At 34.3% G+C, this 19,349-nt stretch overlaps 2 protein-coding genes across 2 annotated transcripts; one reads left to right on the top strand and one right to left on the bottom strand.

The window, feature by feature from the left end:
• The first annotated feature begins 9,596 nt into the window (after positions 1-9,596).
• Positions 9,597-12,913, top strand: LOC111490052 (protein LIGHT-DEPENDENT SHORT HYPOCOTYLS 10-like). The gene is made up of 2 exons (XM_023138498.1): positions 9,597-10,323; positions 12,653-12,913. Exon 1 carries the CDS (start codon positions 9,716-9,718, stop codon positions 10,295-10,297), a length of 582 nt encoding a protein of 193 aa, XP_022994266.1. The 5' UTR covers positions 9,597-9,715; the 3' UTR covers positions 10,298-10,323; positions 12,653-12,913.
• Positions 12,914-14,004: 1,091 nt separating this feature from the next.
• LOC111490051 (trihelix transcription factor ASIL2-like) lies at positions 14,005-17,766 on the bottom strand. The gene is made up of 2 exons (XM_023138497.1): positions 16,652-17,766; positions 14,005-14,351 (listed from the first exon to the last, which is right to left on the bottom strand). Exons 1-2 carry the CDS (start codon positions 17,454-17,456, stop codon positions 14,344-14,346), a joined length of 813 nt encoding a protein of 270 aa, XP_022994265.1. The 5' UTR covers positions 17,457-17,766; the 3' UTR covers positions 14,005-14,343.
• Positions 17,767-19,349: the final 1,583 nt, after the last annotated feature.

Below are 19,349 nucleotides of genomic sequence, written 5' to 3'. Positions count from 1 at the left end.
ATATAATTCTTTCAGAATAAATGTGGAAGGTTTTTTTAAAGATTAAATTATAAATTTAATTTTTTTTATATATATATTTAAGCTTAATAGATAACGGTGCAAAGTATTTAATAAGTTATTAAGATTTTTAATTTTGTGTTTAATAAATTCGTCGTTTAATAAGTTATTGAGATATTTATTTATTTTAATTAAAAAATTAAATTGAGTTGATTTGTTATTTTAAATTATACTATCTATTTCAGAATTCAATCCATTCGAGCTATCCAAATCAAATTATAAAAATTAGGTTCGGTTAAAGTTTTTATTTTTTAAAAATAAAAAATTGGAATATTTGTGGGACTGACAATTTTTTTTTGGTCAATCAAACCAACAAAAATAGAGTTACAATTCAACCATACTTTTAAGATTACTAAAAAAAAATTAAAAATATTTGACAATTTTTTTTTTAGTCGTACGAGATTTTAGTTATTAATATAATAGTATTATGAATAATTAGAATTTTCTTAAATAATTTTTAAAAAATAGAATAATCTGACAAGCCAACTCGACCCAATTTGAGAATAGGAGGTTGGGTTGGATTGGATTGGATGATGAACTTTATTCAAGTTGCTCGGGTCATCAACTTGACCAACCCAAAATTCTAGGTTGGTCCAATAAATTTCTTCAACTCAACCCAAATTGTATTATTTACCTTATGAATTTTAATGCGAAGTTCGACTCATGTTGGTTTATGAGGATAATTTTCACTTTTAGGGAGGAGTAAGTAATGCTACTATGTCGACCTTACGTCTTGAAGGACTCGTGTTGGTTTACGGAATTAGTTTTCACTTTTAGAAGCAAGGAATAAGTAACACAACCATGTTGCAGAGGAATGCCGAGACAAGTCACGTGCCAAATCTAGATTTCAAATCTAGGCACGATTCCTTACCTAATTATCTATAGGTTTAATTGCTAAATATGTTTGAATCCTTTACTTCTAGTTTTGATCTTCTATGGTTTAAACAACAATCATTCTATTATTAATGAATAATAGAAGTAATAATATCTAGAAGCTTCTAGGAAGGCCATCTGGTTTGTGGATACTAAAAGCCCAACCGTAGGACCAGCAGCCCAATAGTTCTAAGACTTGGCCCAAAGAGAAACCTAAAACACGTTTAATTAAGAAGTTCATATGATTGAACCATCGAAATGAAAGGTGCACCTTGTTAATATAGGTAGCAACTTTCATTTTCTTTAAGCGGTTCTTAGTTATCCTGTCTTCAGAATTACTCTCATTCGGATGTGGTATCGGTTTATTTATGTATCTTTCATTTACTCGGGTGTTGAACTAATTGAGTCGCCTGATTCAGAGCTCAAATCGTTACCATCTCGTGTCAAATACATTTTCTTGGAAAAATAATACTTTGTTGATCATTATTTTAGATAATCTTTATTGCAAGTGAAAGGCTATAGCCATCCAAGAAATTAGATAATCCTGAATATGATCGTGGTAGAATGAACTCTATCTAAATATATTCGAAGTCAACTATAAATGAGTCAAATCTTATCGGAAAAAGGGTTTGATCTCCTTAATGGAGATCAACTATAGCTTAAGGTTGAGATAGTCGAGAAGGGTAGGGGTGGATAAGTCTTTTCTATTACCATTTCTGCAAAATTCTCCATTTATGTTTGTATAGTCGAGCAGGGTAGGGTAGGGATGGAGACAGGGACAACGAACGTAATCTCTATCTCCAGCCCTATTTAGCTAACGGGTAAAAATCTATCTTCACTCCATCCCATGTTTCTTATTCATTAAGATATTTTTCACTTAAATCGAAACAAGACTCCGCAGATTAAATGAACATCTCTAATTAACATCTATGTTTTAATCTAAAACAAGATTGACATGTAGAAATTCAATCTATAGATTATGTTTAGATTGAGGTACTTAAGTCGACCATTAAGAAATATCATTACCAATAGACCACGATAACGACAAGCTAAGCCACCCATTTGGATACACGAGAGGTTCAAAATCAAAACTCTCAACTGATACCAGAGTCGATCATCAACCATTAATGACAAGCGGTCGGGAGGTAGGGTTCTTTCTTTGTATGCACTTGTACAAGCATATACATCTTCAACAGCTTCTAAATTCTTTCAAAAAGAGTAAGAAATGATATCAATTTAGGTCACTTTTTATGGGCAGAGAGAGAGAGAGAGAGAGAGAGAGAGATTGGCAAAGAATGATGGGTATGCGTGGTAGGGTCGAGGTACTCGTATATGGTGAAGGGCAAGACCAAATTATGTGGGGTTGCCCTTGAGGGCTATGGGCCATACCCTATGCCCATTAATCCATCACCTTGTCTTTTCATCTACGTTTCATTTGATTCAAAAGCTGCACCAAAATCTCTCAAAAATCTATTTGCATATACTCCTTTTGTGGGTTACACGATTTTACGTTTCGTTCCCTTCTGAAAAAACGTACACGAATTGGGTTAGATTGAGTTGAGAAAATCTTTTGGAGCTATAAAAAATTCCCGGTTGGTTGGGTTGGTGACCCTAACAACCTAGATATAGTAAACAATCTAACTCCACTCGGTTATGAAAGCTCATAAAACTTAAATATCATATATTTACAAGTCATGCATCACTCACATCAGTTACGAAACCCAACTATTTTTACTCTTCGTAAATCTTAAAACTAGGATATGATATCGTCGGGTTGTAACCCTATTTTCAGGTTAGTCGGGTCAACTATTCTTAATTTTCATAATAATCTTAAAAGTAGATAGGATAAAGGGTTAGTTGTAAATCCATTTTAGGGTTAGTCGGGTCAACCCGATAAAAGAAATCACTAACATCAGTTACAAAAACAAAATATTCTTAATTTTCATAACAATCTTACAAGTAGGTTGGGTTGTAACTCTATTTTCGGGTTAGTCAGGTCAACTATTCTTAATTTTCATAATAATCTTAAAACTAGATAGGATAGGGTTGGGTTCTAAACCCATTTTAGGGTTAGTCAGGTCAACTCGATACAAGAAATCACTAACATCAGTTACAAAAACCAATATTCTTAATCTTCATAATAATCTTAAAAGTAGTATAAGATAAGACTGTATTGTAACCCTATTTTCAAGTTAGTCGGGTCAACCCGATAAAAGAAATCGTTAACATCAGTTACAAAAACCAAAATTTCTTAATTTTCATAATAATCTTAAACATTGGATAAGATAGGGTTAGACTGTAACCCTATTTTCGGGTTAGTCGGATCAACCCGATAAAAGAAATCGCTAACATCATTTACAAAAACCAACTATTCTTAATTTTCATAATAATCTTAAACGTAGGATAAGATAGGGTTGGGTTGTAACCCTATTTTCGGGTTAGCCGGGTCAACCCAATAAAAGAAATCGCTAACATCAGTTACAAAAACAAATATTCTTAATATTCATAATAATCTTAAAAGTAGGATAACATAGGATAGGGTTGGGTTGTAACACTATTTTCAGGTGGGTGGGGTCAACCCGATAAAAGAAATATCAATTCGCAAACCGACTTGAATTTTTTCGATTTTAAAAAATTCAATCCAACTCAAATCCAAAAAAATCGAACCCAACTCATTATGGTTCGAGTTAGGTAGTCTGAATTCATCGAGACTTTCAAGTCATTTAGATACATCTATTTTCCAAACGTATAAGCGATTCGAGTGGTAACTTAATTATTGAGTTATGCTAAAGAAGAAAGGATATGAATACTTCTAATTGTGTCGTTGATTGCATGGCTTTTAGAAATTCTCTTTTCTCTAACTTTACTTGTTTCTACTCTAACTCAAGGGTACCTTTGAAAATTCTCTAAAAACCCTAAAAATCAATGCAAATATATATATATGGATTGATTATTTGTATTCTTTCCTTCATCATCAATTTACTCTCACAATTCATTTAGTTTTCTTACCTACTAAGTTACGTTCGAATCGTCGGGAAAATAAAAAATGAAGTGTAATACTCCATACCCATGATTCAAATCAGGTCACGTTACTTACATAACTATCCCTACAGATCAACACATGTCTTTTTAAGAGATCACCGAACATAGGATTGCTCTAAGCAAAACACGATTAACTTTAGGGTTCCTATGATCAAGCTGTACCTTGTTGGTATATGTAACAACTTTTAATTCCTTTAGGTCTTTCTTAGCTATCTTATCTTCAGGATTGCTCTCGTTCGAATGTGGTATTCATTCACTCAATCACTTTCTCAAAAGCAACCCGTTTGTTTCTATTCCGAATTTGATGTTTTCAACTCCCCAATAAGAAATCCTCCGAAATTCAAACTTGAAGGTAATTGATAGAACTTTTTGACAATAAATTAAGAAAAAGTTGATAAAATTGCATAAATGTTTGAAATTTGATTATAAAGAACTCCAAACTTAAAAGAGAGACCTAAGTGATTACATTAAAGAGGGAAGGCATTCCCAAGTAGCTTTTCAAAGCATAATTGAATATATATGGGGAAACAAATAGTGAAGATTCTTCACGTTCTTTTCCATATCGGGTTAAATCTTCACAATGGTATGTATTATCCACTTTAAGCATAAGTTCACATGACTTTGTTTTGAGCTTCCCTAAAAGGCCTCGTGTCAATGGATAGTATATTCTTAGATTATAAACACATGACCATTCCCTAAATTAACCAATGTGGGACATTTTCATCTAACAGACAATATCGGCTAACCATGAACTTAAGATGTTATATTACGGTATCATTTATTTTCTATTTATGAAAAAATTATTTATTGAAAAACATGTAAAATTATCATTTCGGACTGGTAACTTCTAGAATATAATGACTAAAGTAGATACGATGCTCGAGATCGTATGTGAAAAAAATATAATTTAATGTATAATTAAATACAAAGAAATCTTATCTCTTTCAGGCGAAAAAAAAAAGTAAAGAGAAAATTTTAAACAAAATTTAATTGGTTCAAATTCTGTCATTTTCATTTACTTTTATTTAAAAAGAAAGAAAAGAAAAGGGTGTGAGAACAATCTTATAAATATAAGTTGGAATAATTTGGTAAAGAATCAGCTTTTAGAATAGTAAAATTTATTCCATAACAGTAACAATAACAAAAGTTTACTGCACCCGAACATGTACCGAGCAGAGTCGGGACATATTATCACCTATTTCATTTTCCATTCCTGTGAAATTATTCATTTATTTTTTTAGCGATCAGGGTCAGAATTTCGTAAAAAACAAAATTACGGGATCAAGTTCCATGCCCGTTAATTTTTTTTTTAAGAAAAAATATAATTATTTTAAACTTTTCATTCTTTCAACATAATTTTTTAAAATTACGTCATAGTATAGTTCCGTCCTTACTTATCTAACGGAGAAAAAATGCATCCACTTCTTCTCCCATTTTTCGTCTAAACGGGGTGGGAAATTGTACGGAAACGAATAATATAATTTCTTTCCCGGCCCCATCTAATCGAAAAATGTTTGAGAGGCCTCGGCCCTGCAGATAAAAGAGACATCTCTACGTTATATTATATTTTAATCCTTTTCTTTTCATTTTAAATATAAAAAGCAAAACGATTAATTAGCTCATCTTCGTTCCTTAATCCTAAATTAATAAATTATGTTTGAAAATTGGAGTCGATTTTTGGGATAAAAGTAAGTTTTCATACCCACGTTTAAAATCATAGTTAATTATTTTGTTTGAATCTCGAACTTTTTCCACCAACCAACATGTATTCTTTTACGATGTTTGATCATTACTTGTATAAAAACACGTTTAACTTTAAACTATTTACGATTGATACATATGGTTAGTATAGATAGTAATTATCGATTCTCTTTTCTAATCATTATATCCTCAAGATCACTCTCATTCGAATACGGTTTCAGTTCATTCATGTACCTATCGACTCTTATGTAATTGTCCGCTTTACCCCGTTATGTATCGCCGTCAGCTTCACGATTTCAAAACTCGTCTACTACCCTTATAAAGAATGTTTCGTTCCCTTCTCCAACTGATGTGGGATCTCACAATCCACTCCCTTGGAGGCCAGCATCCTCATTGGCACACCCACTAGTGTCTGACTCTCTGATACCATTTGTAACAACCCTAACCCACTACTAACAGATATTGTCCACTTTTGCATCGATAAAATTTGTTGTAATGTTGAAGAAATTCACTTTTGTGAATTAAAGTAGGATTGAATATTAGCTTATAGTATAAAAAAAAATGGTCAAATTATAAATGAGTAATTTAGGAAAGTTGTTTATGAAAGAAACTACTTTATTTTAAATAGGTAAGAAGGAATATTAGTTTTATTATATTAGGCTAAAAATATTCTTATATTATTATTATTTTTTTTTTTAATAATACCCTTAATTTTTTTTTTTAAATTAATAAAAAAAATATATGAAATTATTAGTATTTTGCTTAAAATTTCGAAAACCGTGGGATCCACGATCGTGTCGCAGTGATGCTCGTTTACCCTTGACTCCTGATACTTTGCATTGTTATGTGGTGCTTGTCTATCCATGACCTACGACATCGTGCTGTATGTAGCACTTGTTTATCCTCGACCTACAATGTCTTTGTGTATCATGTTGTGTGACGCTTGTTTATTTCTGGCCTTCGAAACCGTGCTATTTGTATAATTTGTTATCCTTGATACTCTGACATTTAATGTTACGGGGTCTAATGACCATTATAATATTAGGGAGCATTGATAGAAATTTCAAAAATTTTAAACTTATTGCATTATGGTCCTTTAACTTTGGGTAATTGTAAACTCACCCCACATTGGCATATTGGGTTGAGATGGGAATGGGATCTCCGTGGCCATCACGAGTTCAACAGTATTAACAATAATTAAACGCGCTTAGTTCTTAATTTTATATAATTTATTTAAAAAAAAAAACAAAACAAAACATTGTCAATCATTAATTGGACGAAAATGGCATTAATGTCCACTCGCTATCTAATGATTAATCCGTCCATCGTATTAGGATTCAGAATTTAAATCCGACACCTATGTGCCACAGGACAAGGTCATATTACCTACTTCTCACTTTTTAAGTGTAAGAGTTTAAGCTCACTGCTAGTAGATACTGTCCGTTTTTGTTCGTTACATATCGTCGTCAGTCTCTCAATTTTAAAATGCGTCTTCTAGCGGGAGGTTTCTCCCATTGATGTAGGATCTCACATTCAGAGTGAAGATTATCCTTACAGACCAACACAAATTCATCCATAATACTTTGTCCTCACATACATGCATTACATTCTTCTTATTGTTGGATGGAAGTCCCATATCGGCTAAATTAGGGAATAATCATGGATTTATAATCAAGGAATACTATCTTCATTGACATGAGACCTTTTGGGGAATCTAAAAGCAAAACCATGAGAGTTTATGCTCAAAGTGGACAATATCGTACCATTGTGGAGAGTCGTGATTTCTAACATGGTATCAGAGTCATGCTTTAAATTTACCTATGTCAATAGATCGACAAATCATCAAATGTCGAACAAAGTATTGTGAGCTTCGAAGACATAGACAAAAAGTGACAAAAGTATCGAACAATCAAGTTGATTGAGTTGTAATTCTATATAACGACTCAGTTCTCATTCACATTAGAATTTGGTATCGGTTCATTCATGTATCTCTTATTTACTCATGTATCATACTCTATTTTCGAATGGGTCGATTAAATTGAATTCTCGATCCATATAAACAGCTAGAAACGTGAAGGATTGTATTATGAACAGGAGGATTGAATAAATGAATGAATTGATGATGAAGATGCTGACACGCAGAGCTTAAAATTTCAGAACTCCAAAATGAAGGACGGTCTGTGTTATTACATAGCTTTTGTGCTCATAATAGAAATTGTTGGGAAACCCAACAAAACCCCACCTTACTCTCAAAACAAATTTTATTAATATAAACAAAGATTATGTTTTTTTTACCCTTTCTATATTTAATTAAATTTTTGAATCTCTACTGATGTCACAATCCTATCGCTCTTCGGGGCTCAGCGTTCTTGTTAGCACATCGCCTAGTGTCCACCCCTTTCGCATTTTAAAATTTTAAAATTTTGAGGGGAAGCCCGAAAGAGAAAGTCAAAAAGAATAATATCTAGTACAATGGGCTACGAGCCTTTTTAGTATGTTTCATTCTGACTCGCATGCTTTCTATGAAAATTTTCAAAAGATTACCAAATATAAAATTTCTCTAAATAAAACACGTTTAACTTTGAAGATCCTATGATTGAGTCACCGAGAAAGAAGGTGCACCTTGTTAGCATAAGTAGTAAGTTTTAGTCACCTTATCATAACAATCGCTCTTATTCAGATGTAGTCTTAGTTCATTCATTTATGTATCTTTCATTTACTCGTGTCGTATGACTATCGTATGAAATCCAATATAAAAACCCGTTAACGTTATTTTCTTCTTAAGTAAACTTACCATTAATATTCCATGATTAGACCAAACAAGAGAAGGAAAGAGAGAGAAAAATTATAATAAAGAACATGAGATACTCAAAATCAAGCACCATTTAAGCAATGGATTTTTTTTTAACCTAAATTTAGACAAGGATTTGATTACAACAAAAGGTAGATCCGTTAGAATCGAATAATGAAAGGGGTAAATAATAAATATTATTCTTTACCTATGGTAAAATTATGAGCAAATTTGAGGTGAAAAAACAAAAAAAGAATAAACATTTTAAGTAGGGATTTTTATGAAGTTAGTGTCAATGAATAGTATAATTCCTTTTTCATTTTCTTTTTTAATTTTTGGAGAAAATTAAATAGAAAAATTGGGGGGTTTTTACGACATAAATGTTTCGTTCTCGCACATTATTCAGTGTCTGGCTCTAATACCATTTATAATAGCTCAAGCCCACCGCTAGTAGATATTGTTCGCTTTTATTCATTACGTATCATCGTCAGTCTCAAAGTTTTAAAACACATTTGTTAGGGTGAGATTTCCACAACCCTACAAGAAATGCTTCGTTCCCGCACACCGCTCGATATCTATCTCTAATACCATCTGTAACAGCTCAAACTCATCGCTAGCAGATATTGCCTACTTCGTTCTTGCACACCGCTCAGATCTAGCTCAAATACCATTTATAAAAACTCAACTTCATCGCTAGCAGATATTGTATGTTTTAGCCCCCACACACTTCAATATCTGGCTCTAATAGCATTTGTAACAATTCAAGCCCACTATTAATAGATATTGTCTGTTTCAGCCGTAAGACCATCGATTTTATGACTTTAAAACATATTTGTTATAGAGAAAGAAGATCTCATAAAAACTTGTAAAATAAGACTAATTAATTACACACCACCGACAGCCATATTTATAAAAATAATAATAATAACCAAATACATGATTATTTAATGGAATTTTGATAAGAAAATCTAATTTTAATTTTAGAAAAAAAAAAAAGACAAAGACAAAAAGCACCCTCGTAGGCCCCATGTAATGTCCTCTCCCAGGATGGGATTTTCGTCTTTCTTCTCCACTGCAATAAAAACCCCATCTTTATTTCCTTTATTTATTTATTTTCCTTTTTTTTTTTTAATTAATTTGTCATTTCTTGTCGAATTTGCTTAAGAAATTTCTGGCCTTCCTATAATTCTCTCTCTCTCTCTCTCTCTCTCTCTCTCTCTCTCTCTCTCTCTCTCTGCTAATTTCTTGATCATGTCAACCCAACCACGAAAAGATTCCACGGAGGCCGGATCATCGTCGACGGCGGCGGTCATCGACACCCAGAACCACCAAGGCGCGGCGGCGCTCAGCCGCTACGAGTCGCAGAAGCGGCGAGACTGGAACACGTTCGGACAGTATCTAAAAAATCAAGCGCCACCGGTTCCACTGTTTGAGTGCAACTGCAACCACGTGCTCGAATTCCTCCGCTACCTGGACCAGTTCGGAAAAACTAAGGTTCACTTACATGGGTGCGTGTTTTTCGGTCAGCCTGACCCACCTGCCCCTTGCACGTGTCCACTCCGCCAAGCATGGGGCAGCCTTGATGCTCTCATCGGCCGACTTCGGGCGGCGTATGAGGAGCACGGCGGATCGCCGGAATCAAACCCTTTTGGAAATGGAGCAATTCGTGTGTATTTAAGGGAAGTTAAGGAGTGTCAAGCTAAAGCTAGAGGGATTCCGTACAAGAAAAAGAAGAGGAAAAGAGCTCAATTGAAGGCTAACGACGACGGCGGTGGCGGCGGCGGCTGCGGCGGCAGCAATAATAACAACCAACCCATGAAGCATCTTGCTTGATTCAAATCACTGTTCTGCAACTCCTGGTATTTTTTTTTACTTCAAAGATTTGATTTTTAATTCAATAATTGATTTGAATCTTTCCCTAAAGCTTCCTTCAAGATTATTGAGTAAAACCTATAATTTATTGAATCAAATTAAGCTAACCCTAAGAACCCATTTTCAGAAAACCCTAAAATTTTGGAGAATTGGTAATAAGAACATGTTATCCATTACAAAAAACACACAAAAAAAAAAAAAAAAAAAAAACCTTGTTTTTTGCAAACAAAGAAACAAGAAAAAGAAAGAGCTGTGTTTTTTTTATTTTATTTTTATTGAGTTAATTAAAAACTTCATTTAAATTCTCAACTTTTAGGGGTTTTTTGGGCCTTTTGTGATTGTGTGGGATTTTGTGCGCCCCATGCATGGATGGAATGGAATGGAATGGTCATTATACATTCATGCATGAGATGTTTGTTGATGGGGTTTGTGTCTCGAAGTTGCTCTGAACGTCCCGTGTCCAAGCCCACTACTAACAGAGATTGTTGGTTTTGGACCGTTACGTATCATTATCAGTCTCACGGTTTTAAACGTGTCTGGTATGAAGAGTTTTCCACACTTTTGTAAGAAATGTTTTATTCTCCTCTCCAACCGATGTGGGATCTCACAAGTCGGAGAGCGAAACTCTCTAAGAATGGTTTTTTACTAAACATATGTGTCAAAGTTTTGTGGGGTTCTTGTTTGCCAAACGGGGTTGGAGATAGAAACTATACTCATCATTCATGCCCTCAATTCAAAGTGTCTCTAAACCTCTCGGTGACACTCGGTCGAGAAACAAAAATATTTTCTTAACAATACCCTTATGAAAAATGATCCAAAAATTGTCCTGTAATAACCCAAACTTACTGTTAGCCGATATTGTCCGTTTTGGCCCATTGCATATCACCTTCAACCTCACAATTTTAAAACGTGTCAAGTAAGGAGGTTTTCACATCTTTATAAGAAATGTTTCGTTCCTCTTTTCAACCGATGTGGGATCTCACAGGCCTGAGAGTCAAAACTCTCTAGGAATAGTTTTTTATCAAACATATATGTCTCATTATCAAATTTGAATATTCCGCATTGAAAAATATCGACCACAACCCAGTCGTTCTTCTGTTATATATATATATATATATATATATATATATATATATATATATATATCTAGATTTGGGTACACTTTTTATTTTCTCAAGATATTCTAATTTTCTGGTTTAGATTATAAAAGCCTCCTTAACCATTAACATTAGATTCTTCTACAGTTGAGGATTTGGAGCTAAACAGAATTAATTAGTGCATGTTGATTGAATTAATTGTTCCTTAATCTTCATTGCTATATCTTATCTTAGGACTAATCTTAACATAATATTTAGAAATGGTTGTTGCTTAATTAAAGATTTAATTTTCCTTTTTTGTGTTTAGTGTTTGCATTAAAGGTTAATTACTGACAGCTATGTGTTAATTATTATTTTGGTTTTATAATAATATTAATTAGTTTCATAGATGGATGAAATTACATTGAACCCAAGATCGGCACGTGTTCGGTTCTTATTCGTTATTTTTCTTTTCATTTCTTTAATGTTTTGAGATTAATATCTTCATTTGGAACTTTAGGATACCCTTAAAATGAACCCTCTTCGGGTCTCAAAATTTGAACTTCGACTTTAGTATGTTTATATGACTCAAGAATCTGACTAACTTGGACTACCTCTAGTTAAGTTGGTTAGATTTTTTTTGGCTCGAGTTGGATTGAAATTTTGGCCGAAAACCTAAAATTCAAGTCGGTTCGCAGGTTGACATTTTTTTGGTTGGGTTAATCCAGCAAACATGAAAATCGAGTTCCAACTCAACTCTACTTTAACTTATTTTTAAGATTATTATGAAGATTAAGAATATTTAACATTTGTAACTGATGTGTAGTGATGCATTTGTGACTTATTGAATGTTATTTAGTTATTAATGAAATATGTAGGGTGGATAAGTAAGATTTTCTTTAATAATTAAAAAAGAAAAAACCCCGAAAACCTAACCCAACCCAACCCGAAAATAGAGATTTGAGTTGGGTTGCGTACCTTATTCGGGTTGCTCGAATCACAAACCCAACCCAAAATTTTAGGTTGTCGGTATATGTACATTCATTCCTACTTGACTTTTATTTCATTTCTGAATTGTCATATTTTTTGTCGTTGAAATTTGAATTTAATTTCTATATAGACGTTCAATTATCCGTAATTCCCGACCATTTGGCTGCTGAATGATCTTTAATAACCTTATCTATGAACATCAACATGTTTTTTTAAGGTTTTTTTTTTAATTTATTTTTCTTAATTTCAGGATAAGAAAGCACGGGATCGATCGAGAACGAACGTGTAAATGTGGAACGAGTCGAAGGGTTTTCTATCTGATAAAATAATTATTATGTTGTAGAATTAATTATATAAAGAAATAGAGAATAAAAAGTTTAGCAAAGTATTGTAGCAAAAGCTAGGTTAGCAAGCCATTTTATTTTATTTTATTTTATTTTAAATGCCTCATGGCTTGTAAGTTCACTTTTTAATTAGACTATACATCAAAATGGTCATTTCTATTGTCCAATTTTCTCTAAGTGGTTAATGTTTATAATATATATTGACCCGTTGCCATCATAACTCAACAGCTAATTAAATATGTTCAGGTGAAAGTTCTGCTATGTTGGATGACTACTGAAAAAGTTATCGTTCTATCTAAATGTGACTTAATAGATCATGTTTCCACGCTTGTTAGGTGGGACAAAATTCGAGCCAATACAAAAGGATCGAGCCATGAGGTATAAAGGAGAAGAGAAGTATTTGGGTCAAAGCCCAAATGCAATTCATCGATCTCAACCATAGGGTCAGCCTACCAAGTGGGCACAAGTCATGCATACCCTCGGCTCCTATCATCCTAGTTTAACCTAGTCTAGTTTATCTTTAACCTAATTCATAGTAGAAACGTAGAAAAGAATAAAATGTTCTTATATACAGAATGTACGCTCTTTCTCATTGGAAGAACTCTTGCTACACTCAAATTATATTTGCTAAATCACCGACGTACAATTTTCTCCTTTTTTATAAGCAACGCTCGTCTTCCTTTAAACAAATTTATACTTGTTGTCATGTGAAGGTTAGGTACATTTTTCGTGTCCTATGTGTGGGAAGGACAAAGGTTGCTCGTGAAACTTTCCTTTTGTTTGAAGAATGAGAAAGGATATGAACGAGAAGAAACCGAAGCTATACAAAAATTATTTGAACAAAAGATTTCAGGTATAGAAGTCACCCAACACTAGTTGGTCGAGGTCAACCATGCTATTTTAGCTGCACTGAAAGCTCAAATAAGAAGAAATGCATGGAGGGATTACAAAGAATGAGGTCAACAAACTCCTTGACCCACCTTATCAAGGTCGACTCGAGTGTGATAGCAAAATATGTAGAGTTAGACTCGAGTGTGATAGCAAAATATGTAGAGTTAGATCTAAGGACTCCTATGGTCATGCCTCAACTAAACGCAAGCATGAGCATCATTCAACTTATTAAAGCATGTATTTTAATTGAAAATGAACTATATAACCTACATGTCATTATGGAGAGAGATATCGAGGCTCCCTGGTCTCTAACAAATAGTATATTGAAACACGTCCCCAACTTAGCCATGTCCAAAAACAAATCACCTAATAAAAAATTAGGACCCAAATGAATTGAAAGCTTGAAAGTTTCCATATGCACTTAATCAAGTCAAGATATTGATTAGCTTTCCTAATCAAAGTTTAAAACAAGATTATAAGAAGCTTGAATTACCCACCACGCTAAGTTTCAAAGTAGAAGAAGATAAAGGTTTGTCTTGGATTAGCTAAACATCTAAACGTTGATTACAGCAGTTAGCCCAACTTCTCTACAAGCAGAGGAAAGGGATACAATTCTCCCTTCTTTTTCTTTCCTTTTCTTTTTGGTTGGTATTATGTAATCTCCTCAGCTTCAATGTGTATGTACCTTATGAACTTTCTGTTTACTTTACATATCTGCATCAGAAAAAACAACCTTTCATTTCAAACAATGTCAATGCATTGCCAAGTTTGCATTTGTATCAGCAAAAGCAAACGAACCAGTCATTTCAAATTTTGCCACTTCAAACAGTTAAATCGACATTGGTCGAACGCAACAAGTAAACGAGCAATTAACAGTAGTGTTCTATAACCAAGCACTTTGTTTCCTATACAATAATGTAACTACAAACTACCAAGTAAATGTCACAAATTTCGTATCCCATAACTTTTGTGACCTTGTTCCCTTTGAGAAATTATTATGACTCTTTTGGAATGTCTGTCCATAGTACTATAAGGGTTTATTAGAAAGGATAGTTTTCTGGAAATATGATGTGAGATCCCACGTCGATTGGAAAGGAGAACATAAACATTCTTTATATGAAAAACTCTTCTTAGCTGATACATTTTAAAACCTTGAAGGGAAGCCCATCAGAAAAAGTCCAAAAATGACAATATTTGCTAGCAGTGTGGTTGGACTGTTATAAATGGTATCAGAGCCAGACAACCCAGCCAGCAAGGACGCTGGCCCCCAAGGGGTGGATTGTGAGATCCAACATCAGTTGGAGAGGAGAACAAAGCATTCTTTATAAGGTTGTGAAAATCTCTCCCTAATAGATGCGTTTTAAAACCTTGAGAGGAAACTCAAACTTTGAGGGTAAAGCCTAAAGAGGACAATATCTGCTAGCGATGGACTTGGGCTACAAATTGACGGTAGATTTCAAGAAATGCATCTGATATTTTATATTCCTTTAAAAACATAAATTTCATTTACATCATACTCAAGCAGAGCATTGGTTTCATAATCTTCAGAGGAAACCGACTGGGATATAAGACACTACATGAGATCCAATAGTACAATCTTGAGGAAGGAATTCATCATTTAGGTATGTTTTTCCTTTTTCTTGTTGATAGCACGATATCAGTTAGTGCCACCCCCATAACCATTTGCCATTAATCCACAAGAAAAAACCAGACTCCAAATTATTCATTAAGCTTTCCACCTAGAGGCTTGCGTACAAGACCTTGGAGAAATCCTCCACAAACACTCCAAGCCCAAATAAAGTCAGGCTAGAAGCAGCTTTGAATTTTAAGAAGAAATTTTATAATCAGAGTGAAAATTTCCAGTTCAAAACATGAATCGAAGGACTATGTAAAGCAATTTGCATTATATAAAATAGAGAAGAAATTGGCTCCATTTGGTGGTTTATGATTACTTAGGATCAGCCCTGTAATCCAAAATTCTTTAGAACTCATGGACCCAACTGTACGACCTATAGAACAAATCCTATGCAAGTGAGGTTGTTATACTCCAATATTCTTAAAATCACGAAAAGGAATGAAACATTGTTCCTAGGCACCCACTATCTGTTTGAAACAAGGAAGAGAAACCCTTTGCAAGACTGTTTGTCCAGAGTAATTGAAACGTGCATATTACGAAACATTCTTTATAAGGGTATGGAAACCTCCCCCTAACCGACGCGTTTTAAGAATCTTGAGGCGAAGCCTAAAAGGAAAAGCCCAAAGAGAACAATATCGGCTAGCGGTGAGCTTGGACTATTACAAATAGTATCAAAGTTAGACACCGATAGCCAGCGAGGAGGCTGAGCCCCAAAGGGGGGTGAACACGAGGCAATGTATCAGCAAGGACACTAGGCTCCATACGAGGCAGATTGGGGGGTCCCACATCAATTGGAGAAGGGAACGAGTGCCAACGAGGACTCTGAACCCTAAAGGAGGGAGAAATGTGAGACCCCACATTGGTTGAGAGGAGAACAAAACAATTGTTTTTTACAAGGGTGTGGAAACATCTCCCTAGCATACGCGTTTTAAAAACCTTGAAGGGAAGCCCGAAAGAAAAAGCCCAAATGGTGTGGAAACCTCTCCCTAGTATACGCAAAAACTTTGAGGGGAAGGTTGAAAGGAAAAGTTCAAATAGGACAATATCTGCTAGCGGTCGGCATGGGCAGTTACAAAAATTTTCAATACTCAAGGATGGTATTACCAAAACACAAACGCCTAAAACCAGAAGATTTGCAATACTTTTGTCTCCCTAATATGTAGAACAGCCTTACAAGTTATAGATTCAATTCACATATTTCTCTAGATCATTAAGAGTTGGGCATATAGAAATGCATCATAACCAAGGCCATACCATCACAACCCACATCAAAATACAAGCTCTATATTGAATCTGTAACAGTTAAAACTTCAGCTTCATGAAAAAAGTAAAGGAAATTTCAAAGGAAAAATAGAGCAAAAAGTTTTCATGGCCTTACCACTGGGAGTTGATTTCTTCTTCCCTCGCTTAATCTTCTCAAGCTGAACCTGAGTCTCCATAAACATATGCATCCGCTGCACCTCCAAATCCTTAGCAAATTGCATCCTCTGCTTCTCCAATTCCACCATCTGTCGCACCTTCTCAGCCTCCACTGATTCATACACCTCCCCAAACCTTTGAATTGCTCTAGCCAACCTACTCATCCCCTCCCCTTCCGCCTCCTCCTCCTCCTCCTCCTCCTCATCCTCCTCCTCGCTCACTCTCTCCTCCTCTTCATCTTCATCCTCGGTCAATGCATCCGCCGCCGCAGCAGCAGCAGCAGCCATAGCCGAGTAGTTCTTCCGGAAAACCCCCACATCCATGGCTGCGGCAGGCCGCTTACGAGACACGGCGACGACAGCCGCAGCTGGTGGAGGCATCTTCCGAAACGACCTAGGAAAAGCCGAAGGTCCAATCAATTCGTGAAGGCGACCATAAAACGGCCAAGATGAAACAAAACTCCCGTGGGAAGAAGAAACCCTAGCAGCCTCGGTCTTGTACTTCTTCTTAACGGTGTCGATCCGGTTCTTACACTGAACATCGGAGCGATAGGTTTTCTTAGTAAGGCCATGGAGAGCGTTGACAGAATCAGCAACATCCAGCCAGTCCTTCTGCCGGAGATTGCCGCGATTGAGATCGAGAAACCGACGACCCCAAGCGTCGATGAGAGTGGAGGTAGCGTCCTCGGTCCAACAGTCCTCACGAATGGGAACCTGGCGGGAGATGGAAGAGGAAGGGGTGAGAGAATCGGTGAGATCCGCCATGAGAATAGAGAAAGAGGTGAGGGGTGGTAAGTGGAGCGGTGGAGACGATGATATCGCCGGGGAGAGGAAACCGAAAAGGAAGCGGGCCGGGAGGGAAATGGGTCATGGTTTAGTCGGAAGCTTCGGCCCAACAGGAAAAGGGGCGGTGAAGGGGGGGTGGGGTCGCTGACTGGCGGGAAGACTGCGGCCTAGACAGCGGGGAAGTGGGATTTCCGAAACGGAGAGGGTTCACGTGGGATCTCACTACACAAGCGCATGGCCGGTCGTCGACGACTTCTCTCCCTCTCTCTCCTTCCCTCAGTTTCTTTTTATGGGTCGTCCGGTAACCCTGTGGTCGTCGACGACTTTTTTTTTTTTTTTTTTTTTTTTTTTTTTTTTTTTTTTTTTTTTTTTTTTTTTTTTTTTTTTTTTTTTTTTTTTTTTTTCGTTTTAATGTTTCAATTCTTTTGAATTAATAAAAATATTTTTTTTAAAAAAATTTAATACAACTCTTCAACTTTAAAATTTTTTATTAATAAAATATTCTTTATGATTAGTATTATGTTTAACAATAATATATCTATAAAAAAAATTAAGTAGTAATAATACTATTTACTTTTATAAATTAAAAAATTAAAAAAATTAGCATAAATATTTTTAAATATATATAATACTAACGGTTTATTCATATATTAATCCTAAGGGTATTTTTTAATTTAAAAAACTAAGTGTATTAATGAAAATTTTAAAACTTATTTTTTAAAATAAAATATTAACCATTTCTATAATTTAAAAAAATTGAAATATATTTTTGTGGATAAAGTACCAAATTTATAGTATTTATATTAATTTAGCATTTCTTTTATATGGTATAGAAATTCCATTAAAAACAGTAAAATCAAACATTAAAATGATTATATAAAAAATACACTTATAAACAAATTATTTTATTAAAATTACAAATTCTAAAATCACTTCCAAATATGACGGGATTGGGATGGTGATATAATACATATTTTTAAATAAATATAATTAACCACAGTTACTAATTTAATTACCGCATTCTTTTTCACAATCTGGTAAAACTGGAAAAGAGATATACGAACATTTCATTTTGAAAAAAATAAAAATAAAAAAAGAAATTAATGGAATTTAATTATGATGATATATATATATATGCTTTTGTGATTTAAAAAAAAAACCCACAACCTGAGTAGCGGGTTTTAAAATCAAGCTTGAGGGGAAACTCATAAGGAAAAACCCAAAGATAACAATATCGGCTAGCAGTTGGCTTGGACTCTTCAAAAGAACTGGAAATTCTCACTTCTCACTTAGTTCTTTATACTCTTCGAGATCATCTCAGACAATACGCTAATCTTTTGAGTCCAGTACCAATGAATATAGATTAACGATAAAAAAGAAGATAACGGGATTAATTATTATTCCTTTATTTATTTATTTTTCATTCTTTTATTCTCTCCCTATTTTTTCCTATTTGGTCTCTTTAAAATTCAAATATATATATATATATATATATATATATATATATATTTACTTTTAAAACTTTAAATTTTGCATATAAAAATAAAAATGTCATATTTGAAGGAAAAAAAAAAATCGGAGTTGTTTTGATTATCGATCACATCATACATGACAAAACGATCGGGTGGATATAAAATATTGCATCTATTACGACATGTTCACACTACTCAAAATGTAACAACTGAAGTCTATCACTAGTAAATATTATTTGCTTTTAGTTAAAGAGGGGTTTCTACGCTTTTACAAGAGACATAAGACCTCACAATCCATCCTCTTGGAAGCTTAATATCCTCGTTGCCTCACTGTCTGATATTTAGCTCTAATACCACTGTAACAGCTCAAGTCTACTGCTAGTAGATATTGTCTACTTTG

Source organism: Cucurbita maxima, unplaced genomic scaffold, assembly GCF_002738345.1.
Source record: "Cucurbita maxima cultivar Rimu unplaced genomic scaffold, Cmax_1.0 Cma_Scf00015, whole genome shotgun sequence".
Taxonomy (NCBI): domain Eukaryota; kingdom Viridiplantae; phylum Streptophyta; class Magnoliopsida; order Cucurbitales; family Cucurbitaceae; genus Cucurbita; species Cucurbita maxima.
Note: the sequence above shows the minus strand (reverse complement) of the source record. Positions and strands in the feature narration are given on the sequence as shown.